Here is a 23,896-nt window from a genome sequence, read left to right as displayed (position 1 = left end):
TTCACAAATTTTCAAACCGGCATGTATCAATTATCATGTTGCCACGTAATTATTAAATCAAATAATCACGTATTAATTTACCTTGGGTAATAACCAGGATATTACACAATTATAATTAGAAAAGACAAAAAAACCATAGAAATGTTGGTGAAGTTGTCCCACATTTGACGAGAGATAAAAAAATAAGGATGAAGAGTTGTTATAAAAAGAGAGAGATGTAAATGAAGTTTGTAACTTTTGTCTTTTTTATGATCAAGTTTGAGGTGCATCCCTTTAACTTTTTAAAATTTAAAAGAACACCTTTAAGTTTTATAACTTATAATAAGAGAAGACATTAAAATTTCATAAATTTCGACGAATGAGCTTGGTTAGAGTTCGAGTTTGAGTTTGGTTCGAGCTTCAAACGAGTTCGAGTTTAAAAAATTGCAATTGAGTTCGAGTCAAGTTTAGTTTTTTAACTACTCGCGAGTTTTCGATTCGAGTTCGCACTTGAGAAATGGCCATCGAGTTCGAGTCGAGTATACCGATACTCGAGCTTGACTCGCATCATTTACACCCCTAATATAAAACAAACTAAAGACATCTTTTTTGTTTAGTGTGTTGGTGAGAATCACTTTTAATGTCATTCCTTAGCTAGCGATGATGCGAAGAGTGTTAAAAATTGAACATATTTTGAAAAACAACTTTGTTTCAACATTCAAAACAGAAATACATTCATACAGATTATAAAATTATCTGCATATCTAAATATAAACTATAACAAGAACATTAAGAACTCGTATCTGACAAAAGTTTAGAGAGAGAAGAAGATAGAGAGAAAAAAGTAGAGAGCTAAATCGAGAGCTCTAGAAAATGGAAGATGAATTATGAGCTGGATTATGGAAAACAAAGGCTTTTATACTTTTGGAAATTGCAGAAATGATCTTTAAAGAATGTTGCTCCAGACTCCGCTACCTTTTAAGAACTCCAAGAAGTGAGGCGCAGTCCCTCTTCTATTTGACAAACTTGACTTTTCATTATTATCATTTTCTACCCCAATTTTTTTAACATTCTGTCAAAATAAAGACAAAAGGTTAAGTTAGTCAAGATTACAATAAAGATATATTTTAACAAAGAGGTCATCGTTCAAAACCGATAATGATACACGATCATCGACGTTATAGTTCGAAAATATATCCTTTTAGACTAAAGTTCAATTTTGATTCATAAGGTTTTCCATTTTTAACAGATGTCATTTCTGAACTTCAAAAACTCGGATTTAACTCTTTCACGTTTGTCAATTCTCAATAGTTATTGCCCCTTCTCTTAACTCCCGTTAACCTTTTCAATTAAGTCCAATAAAATTAGGGGTATTTTAGTCAATTTATGTATTCCTTTTCTTAGTTTTCTATTAAAATAAAAATGCATATATATATATATATATATATGATCATGTTCAGAGAAAAAACGTAAAAAAAAGAGCACCTTAATAAACATTGATTAACTTTAATCCAACAATTACTAAAAATAACAATTTATTAGATGCAAAAAGGGCAAAATGATACATTTTATTAATGGATAATCATTTCCATAAATAAAGAAAAGTTACCAAAAGATACTACAAGTTATGGAAACTTCATTTATCATCTAACAAGATCTACAAAAAATATGTCAATTGACTACTTCATTCGATTTATGTGTTGCAAGAACATGTAAATGAATCACAATATTCATCGTCTTTCGATTTCTGAGCTGGATGCACATGTGAATGAATCACCCTATTCGTGGAAAGCCAACAGATGTCCCTACAACTTTGAAGTTTTCATCTTTTGCAAATTCGGGTTGTATCTAAGCCAAACTTGATGTTGAAAATGAAAAAGTGTTGCTGGACAGCAAATGAAAAAGAAGCAATTTTACTTCTTTTTGCGATTTAAGAAAAGAAAGAGAAATATAAAATAGATAAGCTTTGTGTCTTTGGGATGTTAATAGAGAAATAAGGCTTGAGAAGGGAGCCCATTAGTTGGGTAAAAAAAGAAGGAAAAGAGGGCATCACGCAGAAAACAGGAGCTGTTGAGGGTGTTTCACGGCTAGGCAAAGGAGGACTAATGGGGCACTAAAGTAGCAACAAAAACATCGACTTTGGGGGCTCAATTGTTACAGCAGCAAAAATCAACTTTGGGGACTCGATTGGGGTTGTTTTACAACAGTAAAGATCAACCTCACAATCACTTAAGAGCCAAAATAGCAACTTTGCTTTTTGTCCTTTGATGAAAAATACTAGTAAGATTGTTGTTGATTAATGTATGTTTGGAGTTAGTGGAAATGCTCATATGATTAAGAAAAAAAGACAGAGAACGGTAATAGTTTCTGGGGTACAAACAAAACCAATCATAGTGGCATAATAAAAGTGTTCTAAAAAGTCCCACTTAGGATTGTAAAACACCAAACATCACAATAATCCTAATGTTGATTATTTCAAATGAAAGGGGCAAGTCCTGATGTAAAAGACCAAACACCACAACAGTCCCAATGTAGAACAGTCCCTCTTGGGTGTCTTAAAGCTTGATAAAGGAAACAAGTCATGTATCGTTACGAAAGAATCTAAATCTTATAAAAAAATGTAAGATCTCAATTAAATGAAGATGTCGAAAGTTCTCATAGTGATTAGTAAGCTTCACCATAGAAAACATAAAGATTTTCTCTTTGTGGCATTTCATCAAGCACTTTATAAACAACATAAAAATTTATGAAACAACATAAAAATTTATGAAACAACTCAACAAAGATTTGGAAAAGGCATATCTTGACAAAAAAAACATAGAATGGAAAGATCTGAGGAACAACTCAACAAAAATTTGAGAAACAATTCAAGAAAATATAGATTGAAACAAATATTACCTTCTAATTGCATATTTGAGAGTGATATTGAGGAATGATCGATCTAATGTGAAGAATCGATTTGTCTTGTTCTTGAGGAAGGATCGACATGAAGGATTCCAACAGGTTTATGGAGCGATGTCTGGGGTTTTGTTTGAACATGGTTTTTTTTGTTTTAGAAAGAGATTGAGTAATTTTGTCATTTGTATAAAAGAGTAAGGGTATATTTGGAAGGAAAAAACAAAAAGCTCTGAAAGTCTCCATAACGTTGTTTTTATTAACTTATGTGCATCCAAACGTGTATCTAGCTTATTTTTGTCAAACAATGCCTAAATATAGGCAGACGCTAGATGGTTTAGCGATGCCCGGGGTAAAAAATCGTTCAAAAGATTTTAACATCATTCAGACGATAAGTTTTTTGCCAAACATAATCATCCTCTGATCAAATCAGAAGGCAACTCTTAATGGCATCATTAAAACCTAAACAAACTGCCTGTAAGTGTTTTGAGTGTCAAACTGATACCATCTATAGCTGGTAAGCGCTGTCTGAAATAAGAGGTCTGATTAGAGTAAGCATCTCTGACTTGATTAGGTGTTGTTTGTAAAAAAAATTGTTTACTAAGTATTCTGGATTTAGTGTTGACTAATAAAAATATGACCATTATAGCCTATATGGGTGTTTAAACTAATGCAACTATTTACCAAATATTATGTACGAATAATTTTTGAAATGGCAAAAATACAAATTTCATAATTAAAATATATTTAAACATAATAATTGTCGCACAAATCTTAATTTGAAATATTAGACAATAACTGATTTACAATCTGATCATGCAAACTAGTCATATATTCACTGTCTTGAGAACTCCACTGCATTTCATCAACTTCTATTTCATTGTTTCCTTCATGCTGTTCTTCAATGGCGGTAAACATGGTGTTCTCATCGTGTTCCATGAATAATTGGTCTTGGATATTGCATTTTCTTATAAAGTTATGAATTGTGAAACAAGCAATCACCACATCTTTCTGTATTGAAAAAGGATAAGGAGTCATCTGCTTCAGGATTAGATATATTGCTTTTAAGACACCATACGCACGCTCGATAACATTTCTAAGTTGTGCATGAGCATAATTGAACATTTTTTCTTTTGTTAATGCACGTGTACATCGAAAATCTGCTAACCAATACCTCGTATTGCAATACAGAGTCAAAAATCCACGGGTACAAGTATATGCGGCATCACAAAGATAATATTCATCTGTAATTACATCTACAACTTAAAATATTCTTTGAGGTGCATAAATCTCTTTGATGTATTTGGTGTTTTGTACTACCTCTCTCGCGAATTCCATCACTCCTCTTAATACTTCATGAAAACAATTATGAATAGTCCATGTAGAGTGTTGAAATATACGTTTAACCATTCTAAAGAGTTCATTGTGAGCAACAATTGTCAAAAACATCGTCATCTTCTCTTCAACACTTATTTGTCTACTTGATTGCAACCAACTTTTTTGTTTAAAGTGGTCGCATGGCATTATAAATGCATCAAAGAGATAAATGCATCAATTCATGACATTGTATATTGGATCCACTTAATAATTCTTGGGTATACGCATGTCCAGTGAGAACTGAAGTGTTATCTCTCACCATTTCTATTCGTGTTGAAGCTTTTCTTCTCAAATACCAATATATAATAAGCACACAATCATAATAATTTCATTTTCATCCATGTATGACCTTGCAAATATAAAACACAAAATAACATCATCTTATGCTTCAAAGATGTCATAAATATAACATCAAGCTTAAATAACTAATACAAAAAAAATTTTGAAAAGCATCAACTTGAAACAAATATTCTGTCAAATTGAAATAGCCATTTATTCATTTTATATCCAAAAAAAAGGTCCTAAAAAAGATTGTTCAAAACAAAACAAAACATCACCAAACTAAAGTAGACCAAGCTTACCACCTGTAAATTTAATCCACCCCTCACACCTCTCCTCGCTTAAGCGTAACCAAATTTTCCTATAATCGGTGCTTTGGCTGAATATGTAAAGTGTTGTCATACAATGTAGTTTGCTTCCACCCAAGTGTTTCCAACTTATCAATGCAATGATCCATCTCATCCTCCCCCGGTGGTTTGTTAAAGATCTGTTTAACATGTGTCACAACCCTTGCTAAATCATCCTCATTTACCAAACGTTGTTATCCTCTTTGTTTTTTTCCTTTGAGGTTAAGGACGAAAAACAATTTCTTCTTCCGAATGAAGTGATTCTTGGGTTAGATCATAATAGTCTTGTGTGTCATAATCTTCACCAATTTCAGGAGTCCCACTATTAGGGTTTGGAACAGTAGCAGTTTGTAATTCCCATATTCTTCAATCGGATTAGCAAAATAGCAAAGTAGAAAAGATAAACAATTAGAGAGAATTTAGCCAAAGGTAATTTGCATTAATCTTCAAGAAATATTACAAATGAGAATCCTTACACAAAATACAAAGAAATAAACTATTTATACCTACAGCTTACAAAGACAAAATTAACAAAAGAGAAACACTTGAATACAACAATAATGCACAAGCGTAAACCCAACATTCTCCCCCTTTGGATTCAAACACGAGACATTGTGAATTTTGATCTTCTAAAACCCAGATTAGTCTCACATCATCTAAAAGCATTCTGATACTCTATTTTCTCATCAAGCAGTTCTAAAGCATTGATCAGTAAGTACCTCTCTCTCAGGCTTAACTTGTCACAACCCGAGGCTTTGTCATCTATAGCCTTCATGCTTTTGAGTTCTCTCCTCACGATCTTGATAGTTCCATCATTATATTTATTTAGCTCACTGAATCTTAGAAATCTCTTAGCTTTCTCAAAATTCTCATATACCATGTCAAACTTTGGTTCTTCAAGAATTATGAATAGTAGATAGCCATCAATGTCTTCAAGCTCTTGATTAGGTCTCTTCAAGTTCACAATCTTCTGGTACTTTCAAAACCCATTTGCACATCAATTACTGAAGAAAGCTTGACATGATATTTAAGATAACGCTTGATAACTTCAAGACCTATGACAACTCCTTCCAATCTCACAGTTGGGTTGCGGATTTCATGGTATAGATGTTCTAAGTCTTCTAACAAAAGATTCAGAAAATCAGCGTCACTAAAATTCCAAACACATTCGTCTTGTCTTGTTACATAAAACACAGGATACCAGACATTAACAAGCTTCCTGGCTTCAATGCTTTTGATTGAGACAATTTGATACTTGGTTCATACATGACTAATGGGTTGGCTTTTAGCTTTGAGGAAGTAATTATATTCAATGTGATATTCACGCGTTTCTTTGTGAGTACCTAGAATCTTATCTCCACTTAAGGCTTTTCGATGATGCACAAAAACGCTGAAGTAAATGTCTTCGAGATACGGCTCTCTGATTCTAGCTCTATCAAATCCTGGAACATTAGCTCGAATGGAAAAAGGTGCATACTTCTTTGTAAAAATTTCAGTAGCATCTTGAGGCATAGAAATTGTATCGAAAACACTTTGAAACTTGGTAGGAGTTGATTCAGGTATTTCTTGATGACCGAATTGAAGAGGGAAGATAGGATCATCTTCATCCATATCTGCTTCGAAGTCAAAGAATAAGTCATCTGAATCATCATTTCTTTCTATCTCAGCACCATAATCCTGAACTCCACTGATTTCCCTTCAGAAGACATCATTAAATCCAACATTTGTTGACAGACCTAATAGCAACCTTGTTCCTACTGTGGAGACCGCTGACTTTTCAACCATTGGCTCGATCACTGAGTCTATAGTTTATGTTACCTCCTAGAATGTAGTTCGTTCACCTAAACCAGCTTGAATCGGACTTTGAACATTTTGCTCCTCAGAGTTGTCACTTTCAGAAACTACACCTTTATTTCCTCTTGAAGATTCGGCCAACCTCTGCTTTTTGTTCTCCTCCTCATGGTGATCAGGATCGTCCTGATCATCATGCCTTCGTTTTAAAGAGGTGGCCTGAGCTCTACACGTGTTCTCCAAAATTGAAACCCTTTTGGACAAGGTATCAATTGAATTTTGCATGTTGGTCAATGCTTGGGTATTTGAAGTAATTGTAGAGCCAAGTTTTGAAAGACTTGAAACTATAATGCTTTGAAAATTGACAGACTTTGTAGCTGTAACGGCTTGGGATTCTTTAATGGATTGTCTTAACATTCCAACCAGATCTTCATCCGCCGAGTCTGAAGATTTTTATGTGAGCATTTTGGAATATAACATCAATTTAAGCTCATCCATCGATAACTCTTACTCCCTTTGAGGTTCGGGTGCAGGCGGTGGTGACGGAGCAGGAACTTCTTTATCCACTGGTTGTTTCCCCTTCAACAAACGTTTGAGGCCAATATTTCTTCAGATAACGAATCCTAAACAGCCTTTAGGACACTGTCTAAATACTCCCTCGACACAAAGTCTGGGAAACTAACACCTGGATCATTTAGATTACCAATTGTAACAACAGTTGAAAAACTATTGTGCCTACGTTCAGTGTTGGCATGATGTTAGCACTAGTAGGAATTCCAACCGATCCTTGTAGAAAATCAAGAGACTCTACTATGGTCGTTCCGGCTTGTTCACAAAGAACAGCAGGTTGAGCAACAAATTTTCTAGACTCTTATGTACCTAAATTGTATATAGGCTCTACACTCGAGGTGCACACAAAAGAAGCCGTAGACAGGGGCTATTGTCTACTTGTTTCAATATCTACTTCCTCCAAGTGAGGAGCAGATAGCGTATGAGCATATCATATGAGCTTCATCTCCATGAGATTGAAACTATCGCTTGTTGGGAAGCAATAGAGTGGGTAGGTGGGGGTGCAAAGGCATAGTTGGACTAGCTATGTCTTTTTCAATACCAACATTCAATGAATGAATGTCGATAGCAGATGTGCTTGCCCAGCGACATGTATAGATTTGGGTTGGAACTGATATTTCTTATATTGTTCCATTCACACTCTCATCATTTTCTTTTCCTTCCCCTTCTCTCACACTCTCAACATTTTCAAATGACTCTCCCTTTACCGGCCTTATAGCATCCAATAGCCGATCTATTTCGGTGAAGTCATGAAAATCTTCACCAAAGTAAAAAATCCATAGAAATGTCTTAAAGATTTAGACATTCAGCATCTTGCAGATTTTGATTGTCGGCAATAATATTGTCTGCATCATTATTATGATCATTATCATCATCATTATCTTCATTAACATCATCATTATTTGCAGCATCATCAGTATCATCTCCAGAATTAATAGCCGAGTCAGATTGAGTAGCTTCCGAGCTTGAAGAAGCTGAGGAAGTACTATCATTGTAGCGTGTTGCTGATCAGAGTCTCCCTGCTTCAAAACCCCTCTCATTAACATTTTCTCTCTGCTCAAAACCCTGTTCAGGTATCTCTTGTACCTGAACTCTCTCACCTAGATCTAAACCCTCACCACACTCATCTGAGGCATGGGGTGATCCCGGGGTAAGCTCTACCGGTTCTGGTTCAACTATAGGATCTATAACGTTCCTATACTCTAGCATACACTGAGCACTCTAATCAGCGAAGGCTATTAGTTCATCTGGGATGTTCATTATTGAGTCAACATCTTCCACTTCATTGGTGCGGTCTAATGAATTGCATCTCAAAGTCCGGGCCGAACTGGCTGTCAAGTCTGGTAGGAATATCCTTGTTTGACTGTATCATTGCTCGAATGATTAACTAAAGAAACCTTTGAAACATAATGAATTTCCTAGCCTTTGATGCAAACTTCTTAGCATGAACAAGTTCTGCTAACTCCTTCCAGATCACCATAGTGTAATCGTACCGACGGTTGAATACAATGTCGTGGAAAAATTTCAAGAAAGGACTGTTGCACGTGTCAATTTCTGATGTCTTGGATGTGAGACACCGGTTCAGGATGGAGAACAGTACGTGTCGTACTGATGGAAGGAACTTTCTTCGAAATTGGGATGGATTTGACAGTTCTCCCGAATATCCAAGGCGTTTTATGTCTCGGCACAATTCTTGGTCAGGCATGAAATCTTCAAATTCAGATGATTCAGAAACAGAACTTGGACTTGGCAGGTTTAAGATTTTTCTCAGCCTTTTCAGAGTCAGTCGACTCATGTATTCGTCCATGTGCCCTTGGAAATAAAAGTCATCTCCTTCTTTGATATAGGATAAGGTGTGCCGAAACTGTTGAAGGTAGACCAGAGGAACATTCGATGTTGTTGATAAGGCATAAGCAATTGGATGTCCTTTAAGAATGGCCGAGATGATTGGGTATTCTGAAAGCATATCGAAGTTGAAATGATGGTTGTTTGACTTCAAGTCTAGATATAGGGCGGGAAAAAGTGTTTCATCAGGGATCAGATTTATATTTAATTGGGAAATGGAATTTTTTTTAGATCTGAGGGAAATGATTGAGTTCTCATCATCAGATCCTTGAGAACTATGGATATTATCTGCAGCCCTCATTTTTATCAGTAAAAAATAAACAGATTAGATCCTTAATGAAATAAGATTTCACAAATTTAAAATTTGACAGAGAGACCAAACAAACACTCATTTTGCCAAATCAGTTTAAAATTGCTTCAAAGTTCTAGAAAACCCGCTCCGGCTTTTTCCGCTCAAAATTTTTATAAAAAAAATAAAGACTAATTTTTTCTAAACTAAACTAAAAAAATTTCAACACTTAAAAAATAAAAAAAATTAAACTAAACAAAAAAATACTAAAAAAATTTCAACACTTCTAAAAAATATATATAAAAAAATTAAGAAGACGAAAAAATAACAATCAAACAAAAATTACTAAAAAATATTAACAAACAAAATAAAAACTAAAGACAAATTAAATTCAAAAAAAATTAAGAAAGAAAAAAAATACTAACCTAAAACATTAAAAAAAAAATTCAAATCCATCTCCGGACAGCAGTCTCCGGATACACCTGTGACCAAAACACTCTGGTCACATCTTTTACTTTCTCCGGTCACAGAAACTCTCTGGTCATAGTTTACCTCTCAAAACACTCTCCGGTAAAAAAACATGAATTTTATTAACCTTTTAAAGCTTTTTTTTACCCAATAACATTCAGTTAATATTATGAATTTATAATCTTTTAAAGTTCATTATCTAACACAGTTTCAGATTAGATTTATATTCATTAAGTCCAAAACCATATTATCAAATACAAAACTTTTGATTAGAGTTCTAGTCGAAAGATTCAAGATTATAACAGTCCAAGAATAAGAAGAATGTGAAGATGAATTTGAATCTTGTATGTGTCCGACGAAGATCTTAGCAAAAGAAACAGTCTTAGGCTCTTCATCGATCACCACATAAGAACCAAGATTTCATAAAATCAAAGCTTTGTCTAGATAGAATTTCACCGGGTAGCCCTTTGTCCGGATATGACCTCATCGGATATAGTTATATCCGGATTGAACCCTTACCGGACAACACTTTGTCCGAATAAGGTCCTTATCAAACAACACTTATCCTTAAAAATCCTTATCTTTCAAAACTCAGACCTTTTAAAAATACCTATAATAAAATATATCAGTTAGAATCTCATACATATATTTTACTCCTCTAGAAAAATGATCGAAATAAAGAAAAATGTTCAACACTCCCCCTCAAATATAGAATTCACATTCAAAAATTTAATCACATAAGAAAAATTTATATTTGAAAATACAGATATTTGAAATACTGAATTTGACTTGAACAAAATTTAATCACATGAAAATCAAAAGTTTATCAATTTAACTAATAAACATAAGATTTTCAAATCATTGATTAAATTTTAAGAAAAATTCAAATTTTCAAATTCAGCATACCCAACTTAGGTATTAAAAAGCTAAAGCATTTTTCATCAAAAGCTTTTGTAGATAAGTCAGCTAGCTGATATTCTGTATTTACAAAATATAATTCAATAGTTTCTTTTTCAACGTGATATTTGATAAAATGATATTGGATATCTATATGCTTTGTTTTGGTGTGTTGAACAAGATTACATAAAATTGCAATAACACTTTTTGAATCATAGTAAATTGGAATTTTATTGTAAGAAAAATCGTAATCTCTGAGCTGTGTGTACATCCAAATATATTAAGAACAACAACTAGCAGCAGCTACATATTCTGCTTTAGCAGTAGAGGTTGACACGCAGTTTTGTTTCTTTGATGCCCAACTTACCAGTTTATCTCCAAGAAATTGAACGTGACCTGAAGTGCTCTTCCTGTCCAACATACATCCTGCATAGTTTGCATCTGAGTAGGCAATCAATTCAAAACCAGTACCTTTAGGATAGCAAAGTCCTAGATTAGCAGTCCCTTTGAGATAACAAAGATACGTTTAACTGCACCTAAATGGGACTCTTTTGGATTTGCCTGATATCTGGCACAGAGATGTGTTGAGAACATAATATCAGGTCTACAAGAAGTTAAATACATCAAAGAACCAATCATACATCGGTAGGTTTTCTGATCTACAACTTTACCAGAACGATCAACATGTAGTTTTGAACTAAGAGCCATAAGTGTTTTTATAGATGAACAATTTTCTATATTAAATTTCTTCAGGATATCTATTAATATATTTTGTTTGACAGATAAAAATTTCTAAAGATAATTGTTTAACTTGTAAACTTAAAAAGAAGTTCATCTCACCCATCATGCTCATTTTTAAATCTTGAAACGATCAAGGCAGAAAAGTTTTTACAGTATTTRGGATTTGTAGATCCAAATATTATATCATCAACATAAATCTATATCAAGATTATGTCAGACTTTTCCTTTTTGAAAAAGAGAATTGTGTCAATATTACCTTTCAATAAGTCTGACTTCACAAGGAATTCAGATAGAATGTCATACCAGGCTCTCGAGGCTTGTTTTAGACCATATAAGGCTCTATCAAGGATGTATACATGGTCAAGCTTTGACTCTTCAACAAATCCTTCCAATTGTGAAACGTACACCTCTTCTTTGAGAAGACCATACACGAATGTTGTTTTGACGTACATTTGATATACGGTAAAATATTTATGAGCCACATACGCCAAAAACATCCTTATGGCTTCTATTCTTGCCACTGGAGCAAATGTCTTGTCATAGTCTACGCCCTCTTGTTGATTATATCCTTTTGCTACCAACCGAGCCTTGTTTCTGACAACAACACCGTCTTCATCTTTCTTGTTTTTGAATACTCATTTTGTGCCGATAAATGTCTTGTTCTTGGGACGTGAAACTAATCTCCAAACTTTTAAAGTTTCAAACTGATTGAGTTCCTCTTGCATTGCAATTATCCAATCCGGGTCCGCTAAGGCTTCGGATACCTTAGTCGGTTCAATGTTACTTAAGAATGTAGAATAAAGACACTCATTAGCAGTAGCAGACCTTGTACGAACAAATGAATTTGGATATCCAATAATCTGACTTATCGGATGATCTTTGGTCCACTTACTACTGTGAGGTAGGGTAATGTATGAAGATTGATCAGAATTTTGATCCATGTAGGTATTAGGGGAGTTGCCTTGAATTGGTTCATGTGAAGGTTCAATATTAGGGGTTGATATTGGCTGATTATCCGACTGAGGTTGTGAATTTTCATCTTGTACCACTGACACCTCTGGCAAATTATTACTCAAGCCCTCATCACACTGAACATGACAACCTTATTCTTCCATTATAATTTTTTCATCAACTTCTTCTTCATCAACTTCTTCATTGATTTATTCTGAAACAGTAATTGGAAAGAATATTTTAAATAGTAGATGGACCAGATATCTGTTGTTCAGAATGGACTTGATTATTTTCCTTGGAAAGAATATTTGAATCATTAGATTTGGTTTCAAAATAATCATCATAGAAATTTTCAAACAAAAAATCCAAATCAGAAATGTTTTGAGTAGAAGAAAATGCTTCAGTTGAATTTGCATTCCGTGAAGGTTTATTTATTAGTTGGTCCCCAAGTTCCAACACCGGTGGAAGCTACACCATCAATCAATTGAATACAAAGTTGAGGAAAGGGAAGAGGTGCAGTCCACAACTTCTCAACAAATTTGTTTTGTTGTTTATAGAAGATCTATAAGTATATGTAAAAGAAGAATTTAAGAAAATAATCTTAATAGAATAAGATAAAATGTGACCTTCATTTGTATCTGTCATTCCTCTTCTGACAGATTAAACACGTTTGTTGATGCATTATAAACATTACCCGTCTTGTTTCTTAACTTTTCCCATGCTTCATACTTTCCTTTGAGGTAATCATAATGGTTTTTCATTTGTTGTTGTTCAACAACAAAATTATGATTCTTTTTTAGCCCTTCTGCTACATTCTTCCAAGAAATTGCCTTAAAGCTACCCCCTTCTCGTCCATTTTACAGAGATCTTATGCAAACAAGACTCGATAAATGTTTTCACCTCATTTTCTTTTTTCCAGATAAATCTAGGATTTTTTGATTGTGAAGATTCGACAAAATTTGTCATATTTAGAACATTAACCATCATATCATGATTAGTTAAAAGGTGCACGGTCTTGCAAGTGAAGCTCATTACATCGAAGAATCAATGCAGAAATTTTTGAATCAAACAATGATCTTTTGCAGTGGAAAGATAAGGCTAACAACTATAAATACAACAAAATTCCATGACCAAGAGCTAGGGAATTGTTTTAGTGCTGCAAATACCAAAAGAGTGCAAAGAGTTGCTTGATTTAGGATATCTACTATCTTAATGATGTTTGGGTTTCTTTCATTTACTCTAGGATATTATCAACTAAACCTTGATTCATCAAAATGTCGAAGAGAAAGACTATGGTTCAGGGGAAAATAACATATTCTTAAGGAAAGATGTGTGCTGGAATTAATGATTGATGAACTCTAGTTATTCATAGCTTCACCAAGGAGCATGAGGATTTTATGCATAGTAATGTGATTCCTAGTTTACGAATCTGGTCCTTACTGTCAGTTAGATGCGAGTTTATTATTTTCCATGGCCATGCTATCTAGCAAGCTTGATTTTGCCTTTGGTTTTCTTGGATTGATTTGCAATGGACATCTGTTTTCAGAGAAACATTGCATCATTGTTTTTTTCTAGCAGAAGTGATAATTTCTTATCTCATAAGAATACTATAGGCTTTCATTAAGCATGGTGATGAATGTAAAATTCTTGTTGTATACTAGACATTCAGAGTTGATTTACAGTAAAGTGTGGGTAGATAATTGGATTACTAGCTTCTTCAGTAAATCGACAATGCCCAATTATGATAAACCCTTTTGCTGTTGATTTTATAAAACAAGACATGTCTGATGTGCCACCTAACTAATGTTGAATGTACATCTAGTTTTCTTTATCATTATTCCTTTTTTTTTTGTGTTTCCTGAACTCACTTTTGTTTCCTGTATATTTGTTTTCAAATTCTTTCCACTATGTTGGTATTTGAATTCATGATTAAGAAGCTTTATGCATAGAGGAAACCTATAAAACAAATATCCAGATTCTTCAGCAGAGCATCCTGTTAAAATATAAGTGAGTTTCCTGTTAGTATATAAATGTGCTTAGTATGGTATGTCCGGTAATAATGGAACCTTAAAATGAATACCAATGCCTTCTGTACTATTTCATTGAGAGACTGGAAAGTTGGAATGAAATGACAGATTATTCATGTAGTAGCAACTATTATATCAATAAGTATGTTTACTTGAGAACATCAAGAAATTTCATTTTCTGTTTGTGCAGTGTCACGGTTTCTACACAGTCCTACAAAGCAACACCTTGGTGAAACAAAGAGGATTATTCGCTATGTAGGTGGTACTGTGAATTATGGCATCTTCATTTACACAATGCAAAGAATAAACAAGGGTAATAGCAGTGGTAAATATTGATTTAAACAAACAAAATCAAACATATTGTTAATCAACCAAAAACATAAAGAAGCCCTAAACAAATCATCATTCATCAAATAAAAACCCTAATCTTGAAGCCCTTAGACATAAACAACGGTACACATACCTGAAATTGTAGATGGAGACTGATTAGGGTGAGGCAGATGACAAACAAAGGAAACATCGAGAAAATGAGGAATGCGAGATTGATGAGGAGAGCGATTGAAATATATGAGTTCTACAGTCTTGATTGCTTCTGAAATAGGGATGATTGATGTTGAAACGATGAGGAATGCGATTGAAATAGGGGGATCGAAGGATAAAATGGGAAAAAATCAGGATCGTATCCTTTGACTACGATAAGAATGGAGATAGTTACTGACCGATTGCTATCTGGTAAGAGGGACGGTCAGAGCCTCTTTTTATAATAAGTGGTTAGTAAACGCTCTATATCTTATCAAGATAAGAGCCTCTTATCCAATAAACATCAATAAAAAAACAACTAAACAGCCCTAGGCATGGCAACGGGACGGGGATGAGGTGTGTTTTGTAATCCCCGGTCCCCGATCAAAATCCGGCTAATCCCCAGTCAATCCCAAGTCAAACCCCATGAATAATATTTGTTAGTATGATTCTACCGGGGATCCCCGACCCCGGTTTGAGTAACATCCCCCAGCCCCGACCCTGTCCCCGGTTTGAGTCTACACCGTATGTCCTCGACCCCGGGATCCATTTTAGTAGGAAATCCCCACTTGGATCGGATGAACCGGGTTTCCCACCGAGTCGGGCAAATCATAATGACATCATTAAAACCTAAACAAATCGCTCGTAAGTGTTTTGAGTGTCAAATTGATACCGTCTATATCCTTTGGTCCGATTATCGAAATTAGGGTCCGGTTGCAAACCGATGCCTAAACACTTCTTTTATACCAATCACTTCCAACTATAAACCCATATTAATTCAATTACTTCTTCGTTTCTCTTGATCATTCAAATCCAACTGTAGATCATAAAAGATTTTTTAAGGTAAGCTTTTTGTTGTCGTTGAATTTTGATTTGTCTCTCAAACTACGTATACATGTGTGTATGCGCACAGATTAAATTTGGGCGCCTGTGAATTGGAATTCAGTTCAGTAATCATAGACCTAAATCCCGCAATCGCGTCCACAGGTGTTTGGAGATTTTCACCGTATTGATTCGAAGGAGATCGTATACGAAAACAATCATGTTTACGCGAGTTTTTGGAAAACCGAAGCAAGAAGCTAATGCCGTAACAACATTAGACAAATTGAATGAGGTATCTTTTCGGAAAGTTGGTTTTCATTGATTAAATAGATGCATAAATACTAATTTTTTGTGTGGTTACTTGATGTCGATTATATTAATTCGAATATCTGATCTATTTTGACTGGTTTCTAGTATTTTGGTACATGTTTTAGCTTAATTTATCTTGAATTATTATTATTGTCATTCCTTAATCCATTTAAGTTGACTAGGAGCTCTTGCTATGGAAGAAGGTGTTTACTCAGGGTGTTTGTGTTTCTCCTACATTCTATAGGATGGGATAAGAGTATTCAACTGAAAAAAGATGTTGGCATTACACTTAGGGGCAATATCATTATATGGCTAATCTTTAAAGTGGTTCCTGACCAAGGGATAGGATTGTAAGTGTGCTAGGTGGAAAATCAACATGGTGCAAGTATAACAAATATGAGTGCAAGTATCATTTCATAAATGATACTCAACTCCAGAGCTAGATATATGCTTTCCATCTCAAAATTAACATAAAAACCAAATGAAATGAACCCAACATATCCATCCCCCTTGGAGGTGGGGGTCTAGGAGAGTTGAGATGTATGGAAACTTGACCCCTACACTGGAGAGTAGAGTAGCTGTTTCCGTGAAGATTTGCGGCTTGCAAAAAGTGTGTGCGAAAAGAAAGCTAGCTCGAAAAGGCTAACGAATAGGTAAAAAGGAGCAATGGAAGGAAAAGAACAAAGGTTTAGGCTGGAAACAAACAAAGACGAGGAAGCCACTGCATGGGAGAAGTAAGCTGCACCGAAGGAACAAAGAATCATAGGCAGGTACAGATGAGCATAATGTATGAAAGACAAAAAACCAACCCCTAATCTGTCCTATCCACACCCACTACCTCTCAAGCACCCTTCCTTCTGCCTAGCCTAGCTACATCCAACAGGTTACACAATTTAGGCCATTGACATGGACATAGACCATTGAAATTCGAAAAATCAAGTAAATCATCAATTATCATTGACAACATATAACCTTTAAGATTCAGTTAACCTAGACCCCATAAATATGATCATAAAGAAAAGAGAAGTGAAGGGACAAAGATGGAGACCAGAGGTGAATGACAAAATATAGGGAATACCCTAACGTGATTAAGCAAAAAAATAGTTTTTGTGCAGTGTATATGTTGAAAGATGTTTAATGAACTTGGATTTCATTTAACTAAAATTCATTTAAGTGGCTTGCAAAATAAACTTGTGTTTCACATGTTGTGTCCTGTACCTTGTGCCTTAAAGCGCTAGGCCTGCCTCTTCATTGAAGCCAATGGGTCTCAGCTGGGCAAGGGCAAAAGTTCTGCTGTGGTAGGCCTCAAAACTAGGTATGTGTCTAGGAACACCTTTCACAACAATGGTCACCTCAAAAGATAAACCAGGCAAGCCATTGTGTTCAGAAAGTTAACTTGCTATTATATTGTAAAATACTGTGACCTGTTGGAAGTTCCCACAATCTATGGGTTTCTAAATAGCTCCATGTAAGTGAATAAGATGTCTTTTTAGATCTTACCTAGTGAAATGCGCTACCTTGCTCTCAGTGTCATAATTTCTTCCTGAACTTCTGTCTCATGTGAGGATACTGTTATGTTGTTGTACTTACGGGGTCATGATATGACTTCCTATAGAAAACATCTTTTTCGCAGTGGTATCTAAAAATTAGTTTTTTTTTGCTGATTTGTTGCAATGGTTACAGAGAAAGCTTTTATCTTCGTTATTCCCTCTGCTCTGTACTCATCCTTATTTCTCGAAGAACTGGAATACGATTTATGTTGCATCTTTAGACATGTGCCCTATTTGTTTTTTGCAGACACTTGAAATGCTGGAGAAGAAAGAGAAAGTACTTTTGAAGAAGGCTTCTGCGGAGGTGGAGAAGGCTAAAGACTATACTAGAGCGAAGAACAAAAGGGGTATGATCTGAATTTATCTAAAGGGTTTCCCCCTTAGACGTCCTTTATGATAGGATTATATGTTGTTGTGTTGGTACTCACAGTAACAGTTGCCCATTATCGTCTTCTCTGAATTGCATTTTTGTTGGACTTGCTGAATCTGTTCTATTGTGGGATATGAAGTAGTTACTGTTTTCTCCTTCACTGCTTTATATGCTGGTATTTAAGCTCCAGTTTCCCTCCCCTCCCACCAAAAACACAAATACACACTGCCACGATCTGAATTGTTGTCTAAATTTCTCTTGGATTAACTACATATTTTCCTTTTTAAAGCAATTGTAATATTAGAAATGATCTTAACTTACATTGCAATTGCGTTATACATGAAGCAACAAGTTCTTTTGTTAATCTTTCTGTTCCACGATTAGGGTTTACTTAAAATAGGAATGATGCATGCAACTGTTTGTGTAGATTGGGTCATTTTGCATTAAGGAACACTGTTTAGGAATATATATTTTATTTTCACACAGGATACTCATGTCATGTGTATTAAAAGTCAGCTTTTATTTTGATGCTGAAGCTAATATTCATTAATGAAATGTCAATCCTATTAACTGACATATACGACCAACCACATATGCTGTGATTTTTAGTCTGTAGTTCCTTTCTGCAAGGAGGTCATATTAGCTATAGGCTATTTCTGTTTTGGTCAGTCCTCCAGAGGGATTAAGATGGTGTCCAATTTCAATCCAGTTGGTGACAAATAGAACATTATTTTGCATCTTGATCAAGGCAATGGAAATTCATCAAGTAATCTTAGTGGCCAATGAAAAGCAAGCATGCACTTGAATATTTTTAGTATTGTAGAAGTGTGAATATTTTTCATTTGGAAATGGCTATTGTTCAGCGGCAATACAATGTTTAAAGAGGAAGAAACTCTACGAACAACAAATTGAACAGCTTGGGAACTTCCAATTACGTATTCATGACCAGGTGATATTTAATGATGTCGTCAAGTTTATATGGCTATGGATTGTGCATTTACAACGGCTGAGATTTCAGTACTGTTTGAACTTGAATTTCAGATGATTATGCTAGAAGGTGCAAAAGCTACCACAGAGACTGTTGATGCTTTGAGAACTGGTGCAGCAGCAATGAAGGCCATGCAGAAGGCAACGTAAGTTTACCTTCTATTTTTTCCCTGCTTATCTTCCACTAAGCTTTAACTTATTTCCCCATGGTTCCAATGGTCACTTGAGACAAGACTAAGGTTTGTTTACATTTTACCCGCATCCCAAACCCTACCTTTGGTTGGTATATACCGAGTTTGTTTGGTTTGGTTCCCCATTGTTCCAATACTTCTAACTACAACATAATTTGGTTTATAGGACGTCGAAAATGTCTAAATGTCCTTATAGACTTTTTTATATGACTTAAGTGTATAGAACCAAACAGCTGTTCGTCTTATGTGAAAGTGTTACAATAAGTTTATAGGATGCGTTTGGGTGTCTTAACAAGTTCTTTTTGGGCATTTTTAAAATAGTGTTGTATTAGCTATTTTACAGGACACTTCTTATAAATACAATTTTAATATAGAACGCTTACTTTTATTAGACAAATTTTCAAATAACATCATATAAAAAAATTAATATGGCACTTCTATAAAACTATTCCAAAAAGCTTTTGAAGATGCAAAAAAAACTAAATGTAAACTTATTGTAACACTTTTACATAGGATGCACAATTGTTTGGTGTTAAGTCGTATAAAACAATCTATTAGGACACTTAGACATTTTTGGCTTCCTATAAACCCGGTTTTGTTGTAGTGTCTATACCATAAAGTAAAAAAAGTGTTACTTGAGTCACTGTAATTGGTGTGGTTGGAACATCAAAGCGTAATGATCAGGATGATGCTCCTAAACGTTATAAAAGGCTATGTTGAGTTATTCTTCAGTAACACGCATTCTGATTTTATAGCAATACAGATTAGCTTTCATGTATATAATTTAATTTCATCTTTGAATTGGAATATAGTATTGCATTTGAAAATTGTCATGATGCAGGAATATTGATGATGTTGACAAGACTATGGATGAGATAAATGAACAAACTGAAAATATGAAACAAATTCAGGAGGCATTGGCAACCCCTATTGGTGCAGCTGCTGATTTTGACGAGGTACCGTCCCTACTTTTTGTTATTTTCCAAGTCCCAGATACATTTGAACACGCTCTAAATGAGCATACTATTCTAGGGATGCTAAAATTTTGAACTCTGTAAATTCGAATTATTCTTTGGAGGAAAAAGCATAAATGGTGATAACAACAAATCATCCAAAATTAACCCCCTCCCTATGTTCGTCCATTAGGCCCTTACTTTTATGATGCATCTAATATGGTATGTATAGTTAATACTGATTTGTACCTAGTGATATTTATGATCTGATAATAAATTAAGTTGTAAATTACGTTTTTAATCCCTGTGGTTTGTTGAAAATTTCTATTTTTGTCCTTATGGTTTTGAAATTCCAATTTTCATCCCTATGGTTTATAATTCATTACCTTTTTTGTCCTTATAATTTAAAATTTCTTTCTTTTTTCATCCCTATGGTTAACAATTCATTTCTATTTTAGTTCTTCATACTTAAAAGTAGTGTTTTGCCCTCAGGGATGAAAATAGAAATGAATTGCAAACCATAGGAATGAAAACTGAAAATTTTAAAACCACAGGGACGAAATCAGCAATTTTTAACAAACCACAGGGACGGAAAACGTAATTTACTCTAATTTAAGAGATTTATTAGTAGGAAAAAATCCAATTATATTGAGTGATATAAGTTTTCCAGAAAGTGAAAATTCTATACTTTTTCAAAATTTTGTTGCATTACAAAATGGTCAAATGGCTAAAAGCATGAACGGAAGACGGTTGCTATGTTCAAAAGTTGAAATATCAATTATTTTAGGAAAAAAGTATTGCACCTACTTCATTTTTCTTTCCCAAGACTTAATTTAAGCTTGAGACCCGCTCCTCCCTCCAAGAGGATACATTACATAACCATAGGGCCATTGGCCCAGTGGTACCCGGTAACCTCGCCTTCTTGGGAGTTAGGGTTCAAGTCTCGCCAAAGGTGAGAAATGTGTGCAAGTTTAATTTGGCATATACAAATATTATGTACTTAGAAAAACATAAATTACATTACTCAACATTAATCCAGGATGAACTGGAAGCTGAACTTGAAGAACTAGAAGGAGCCGAGTTAGAGGAACAGCTTCTCCAACCTGCCACAACTGCCCCTGCTGCTCCAGTGCAGGTTCCAGCTGGTAGGCAACCAACACGCCCAGCTCCTCGGCAAAACACTGCCGAGGAAGATGAACTTGCTGCATTGCAAGCAGAAATGGCACTTTAAAAAACAGGTTAGTTGCCTTGTGAATTCACCCTTTTGTACTTATTAGAATCTCACATCTGTTAGACTTGAACCTTTCAATTTCTATTTCAATATATGTTGAAATCTCCTTTCACTTTTGGACGGCTCTTTTGGAGAGTTATTTGATGGGATTCCACATGCATCACATGTATAAACTATTAATTTTTTTTATATAAAATGAAAATACATTCAACCTTATTTTTTGAGAACAATAAAAAAACAATGCTCTCTTAATCATTTGATTTTTTAGAGTTCTCCAAATTTGGAGATTTTTATTCTCCTATTTCCTCATGTTACAGTTTTAGAGAATCTGTTGGAGAAAAAATAGCCTAAAATCCCTAAAATATCCATTTTTAAGATGTTGGAGATGCTCTTATAGCCTGTTTGCTTTGTTATTTGGATTTGTTTTTGGAAGGGTGTCTCAAAACATGCCTAGACTAATCCGGAAAATTACGACCGTAAGACATGAGCCCTGATAAACTCAGTGGCCACAAGTGTTGGGGACACCTGGAATTGAACCTAGGGCAGATGAAATATTCCACCACATCTCCTGGGACTCAACCACTACGTCACAACCCTTGTGATTTTGTTATTTGGATTTTGGTGGAACTTGGAATTGCATTCCATTCCAGTACCTTGTTTGGTTTGTAGAAAAGTCTGGAATTGAAGATTGGATTTAGAAATCTTAAGAGGGTAGTTGCTATTTCACGAGATTTCATAGGATATTTTTTGTAATAATATTTTAAAATATGTTAAAAACATTATTTTTTGTAATATTCAATTAATAGAAGGTAATTTAATTATTTTTATAATTGTTTATAGTTTGTTTTTATAAATTATCAATGAAATTCAATTCCATTACAAATCCTACAAACACACCAAATATTTCTAATCCTTCCACGAAATTCAAATCTCTCAAAAACTTTTCGTCAAACCAAATAAACTCACACACTCTCCTCACCTTTGTGAGGTTTGAACCCCTGATCTCATAGGAGGCTAAAGACTCGCATACCGCTAGGCAAAAGGCCCTTTGGTGAAACTTGGATCTTTCTACTCAAATATATGTTGAAACCCCTTTTCATACTTGAACAACTTTTTTAGAGAGTAATCCAAGGGGTTCCAATGTCCAAACATCTCACTATACTGTTCAAGTGTTATTGATATATTGTTGTTTAAGAACTCTGTTTTTGCAGATCACTGGAGATGTACTCATACACCATGAAAAAACCGAAGAAGTGTGTTATATTATCTCATGTACAGTCGTGATTGTAAACTAAATAACAAGTTGGGAATTTGAAGTGCGTGACGGAATGATGGAGTGTTGTATTATACGTTAAAGGTCATAAAGAACTAATACGCTGCTTTCCAGACGGATTTTCTTTTCCGTGCAGAGCCGATTTAGGCAATTCAAACATGCGCGGTTAAAATATAGTATGTACATATACATCATCCATATGAAAACCTATGTACAGATAGAGCACACGACTACTTTACTTTCAAAAGTTGCAAGGTGTGTAGTTATGGTTGATGTCTATTTGCATACACCTCTTTGCTACTTTTTTAAAACCTGTGTCTTTGCTCTCTTGGGTCTTAAAATTTGAATTACTAGGCGGACATTTTTACGTAAACAGGATAACTCTCCCTTGGGTAGAGAAAAGGTTGCTCTATGTATTCTAACTTTCACATCTCACCATCAAATTGGATTAGGACTTGTTTGTTAACAACTTAGGGGTTGTTTCCCAAACGCTTACCCGAGTAAGCGCTTACCAAGTAACATTACGTCATCGGATGAATATAGTAAGGACCAATAATCTTACTCGGTAAGAGCGAGACAGGGATCAAGAGTTTTACCCGGTAAGTGAGGGCGACAACTCTTACAACGGTAAGCTCTTACCATGGTAAACACTTACCGGGTAAATTGTTGTATACTATGTCGTTTTGGTGGACTAAAATCTTATCCGGTAAGTACATAATAATGTTAAATTTTACCGGTAAGCACTTACCAGATAAGTATTTGAGAAACGGCCCCTTAATGAGCTTAATGAGACTTATAGCTTATTGGGTCGGTTGTACATGACTGCTTGGTGGTGACTTTAATGATATAAAAAGTGAGAAAAGATGAGCTCTTTTTTTTTTCTAAACATACCCTTCAATTTAAAAAAAATTAAGTTCATTTCATCTATGAAAAAATCTCCTAAATAGTAATAATAAAAAAAAGAATTCAATCCACAAAGACCCAACTAAATAGCCCCTAAATGTGTTTAATTTTGGTTGCGTTTGTTTTTTAAGAGTTACTGAAGTACGAGTCTTATATTACTTTTGATTGATAACAAGTGTTGTTTGAAGTTTAAAATTTGAATCAATAAAACTGTTTGTTTTTATAAACTTATAAATGTCCGACTTAACGGTATTTAGCATCTAAATTATGTAATTAGCATTTATTAACGGTATTTAATACATTTAGAACCTATTAAAATACATCAAAAGACA

At 34.5% G+C, this 23,896-nt stretch overlaps 1 protein-coding gene across 2 annotated transcripts; it reads left to right on the top strand.

Moving 5' to 3' along the window:
* The first annotated feature begins 15,631 nt into the window (after positions 1-15,631).
* Positions 15,632-22,818, top strand: LOC112526694 (vacuolar protein sorting-associated protein 32 homolog 2). Of its 2 annotated transcripts, none has more exons than XM_025137082.1 (8): positions 15,632-15,818; positions 15,963-16,089; positions 17,904-18,003; positions 18,890-18,975; positions 19,068-19,159; positions 20,046-20,160; positions 21,197-21,395; positions 22,600-22,818. In XM_025137082.1, exons 2-7 carry the CDS (start codon positions 16,018-16,020, stop codon positions 21,386-21,388), a joined length of 657 nt encoding a protein of 218 aa, XP_024992850.1. In that variant the 5' UTR covers positions 15,632-15,818; positions 15,963-16,017; the 3' UTR covers positions 21,389-21,395; positions 22,600-22,818. The 2 variants fall into 2 exon arrangements, with proteins under 2 accessions (XP_024992850.1, XP_024992851.1); XM_025137083.1 differs by having other exon boundaries at positions 22,584-22,818.
* The last annotated feature ends 1,078 nt before the right edge of the window (positions 22,819-23,896 follow it).

This window comes from Cynara cardunculus (assembly GCF_001531365.2).
Source record: "Cynara cardunculus var. scolymus isolate 2C chromosome LG 14, CcrdV1, whole genome shotgun sequence".
NCBI classification, from domain to species: Eukaryota; Viridiplantae; Streptophyta; class Magnoliopsida; order Asterales; family Asteraceae; genus Cynara; species Cynara cardunculus.
The sequence above is the reverse complement of the archived record's forward strand: the minus strand, read 5'-3'. Positions and strand labels throughout refer to the sequence as shown.

Coding starts and splice junctions, on each gene's coding strand:
- LOC112526694 (XM_025137082.1), top strand. CDS start 16,018: ATGTTTACGCGAGTTTTTGGAAAACCGAAGCAAGAAGCTAATGCCGTA. Junction 19,160..20,045: donor AAGGCCATGCAGAAGGCAAC/GTAAGTTTACCT, acceptor GTCATGATGCAG/GAATATTGATGATGTTGACA. Junction 20,161..21,196: donor CAGCTGCTGATTTTGACGAG/GTACCGTCCCTA, acceptor ACATTAATCCAG/GATGAACTGGAAGCTGAACT.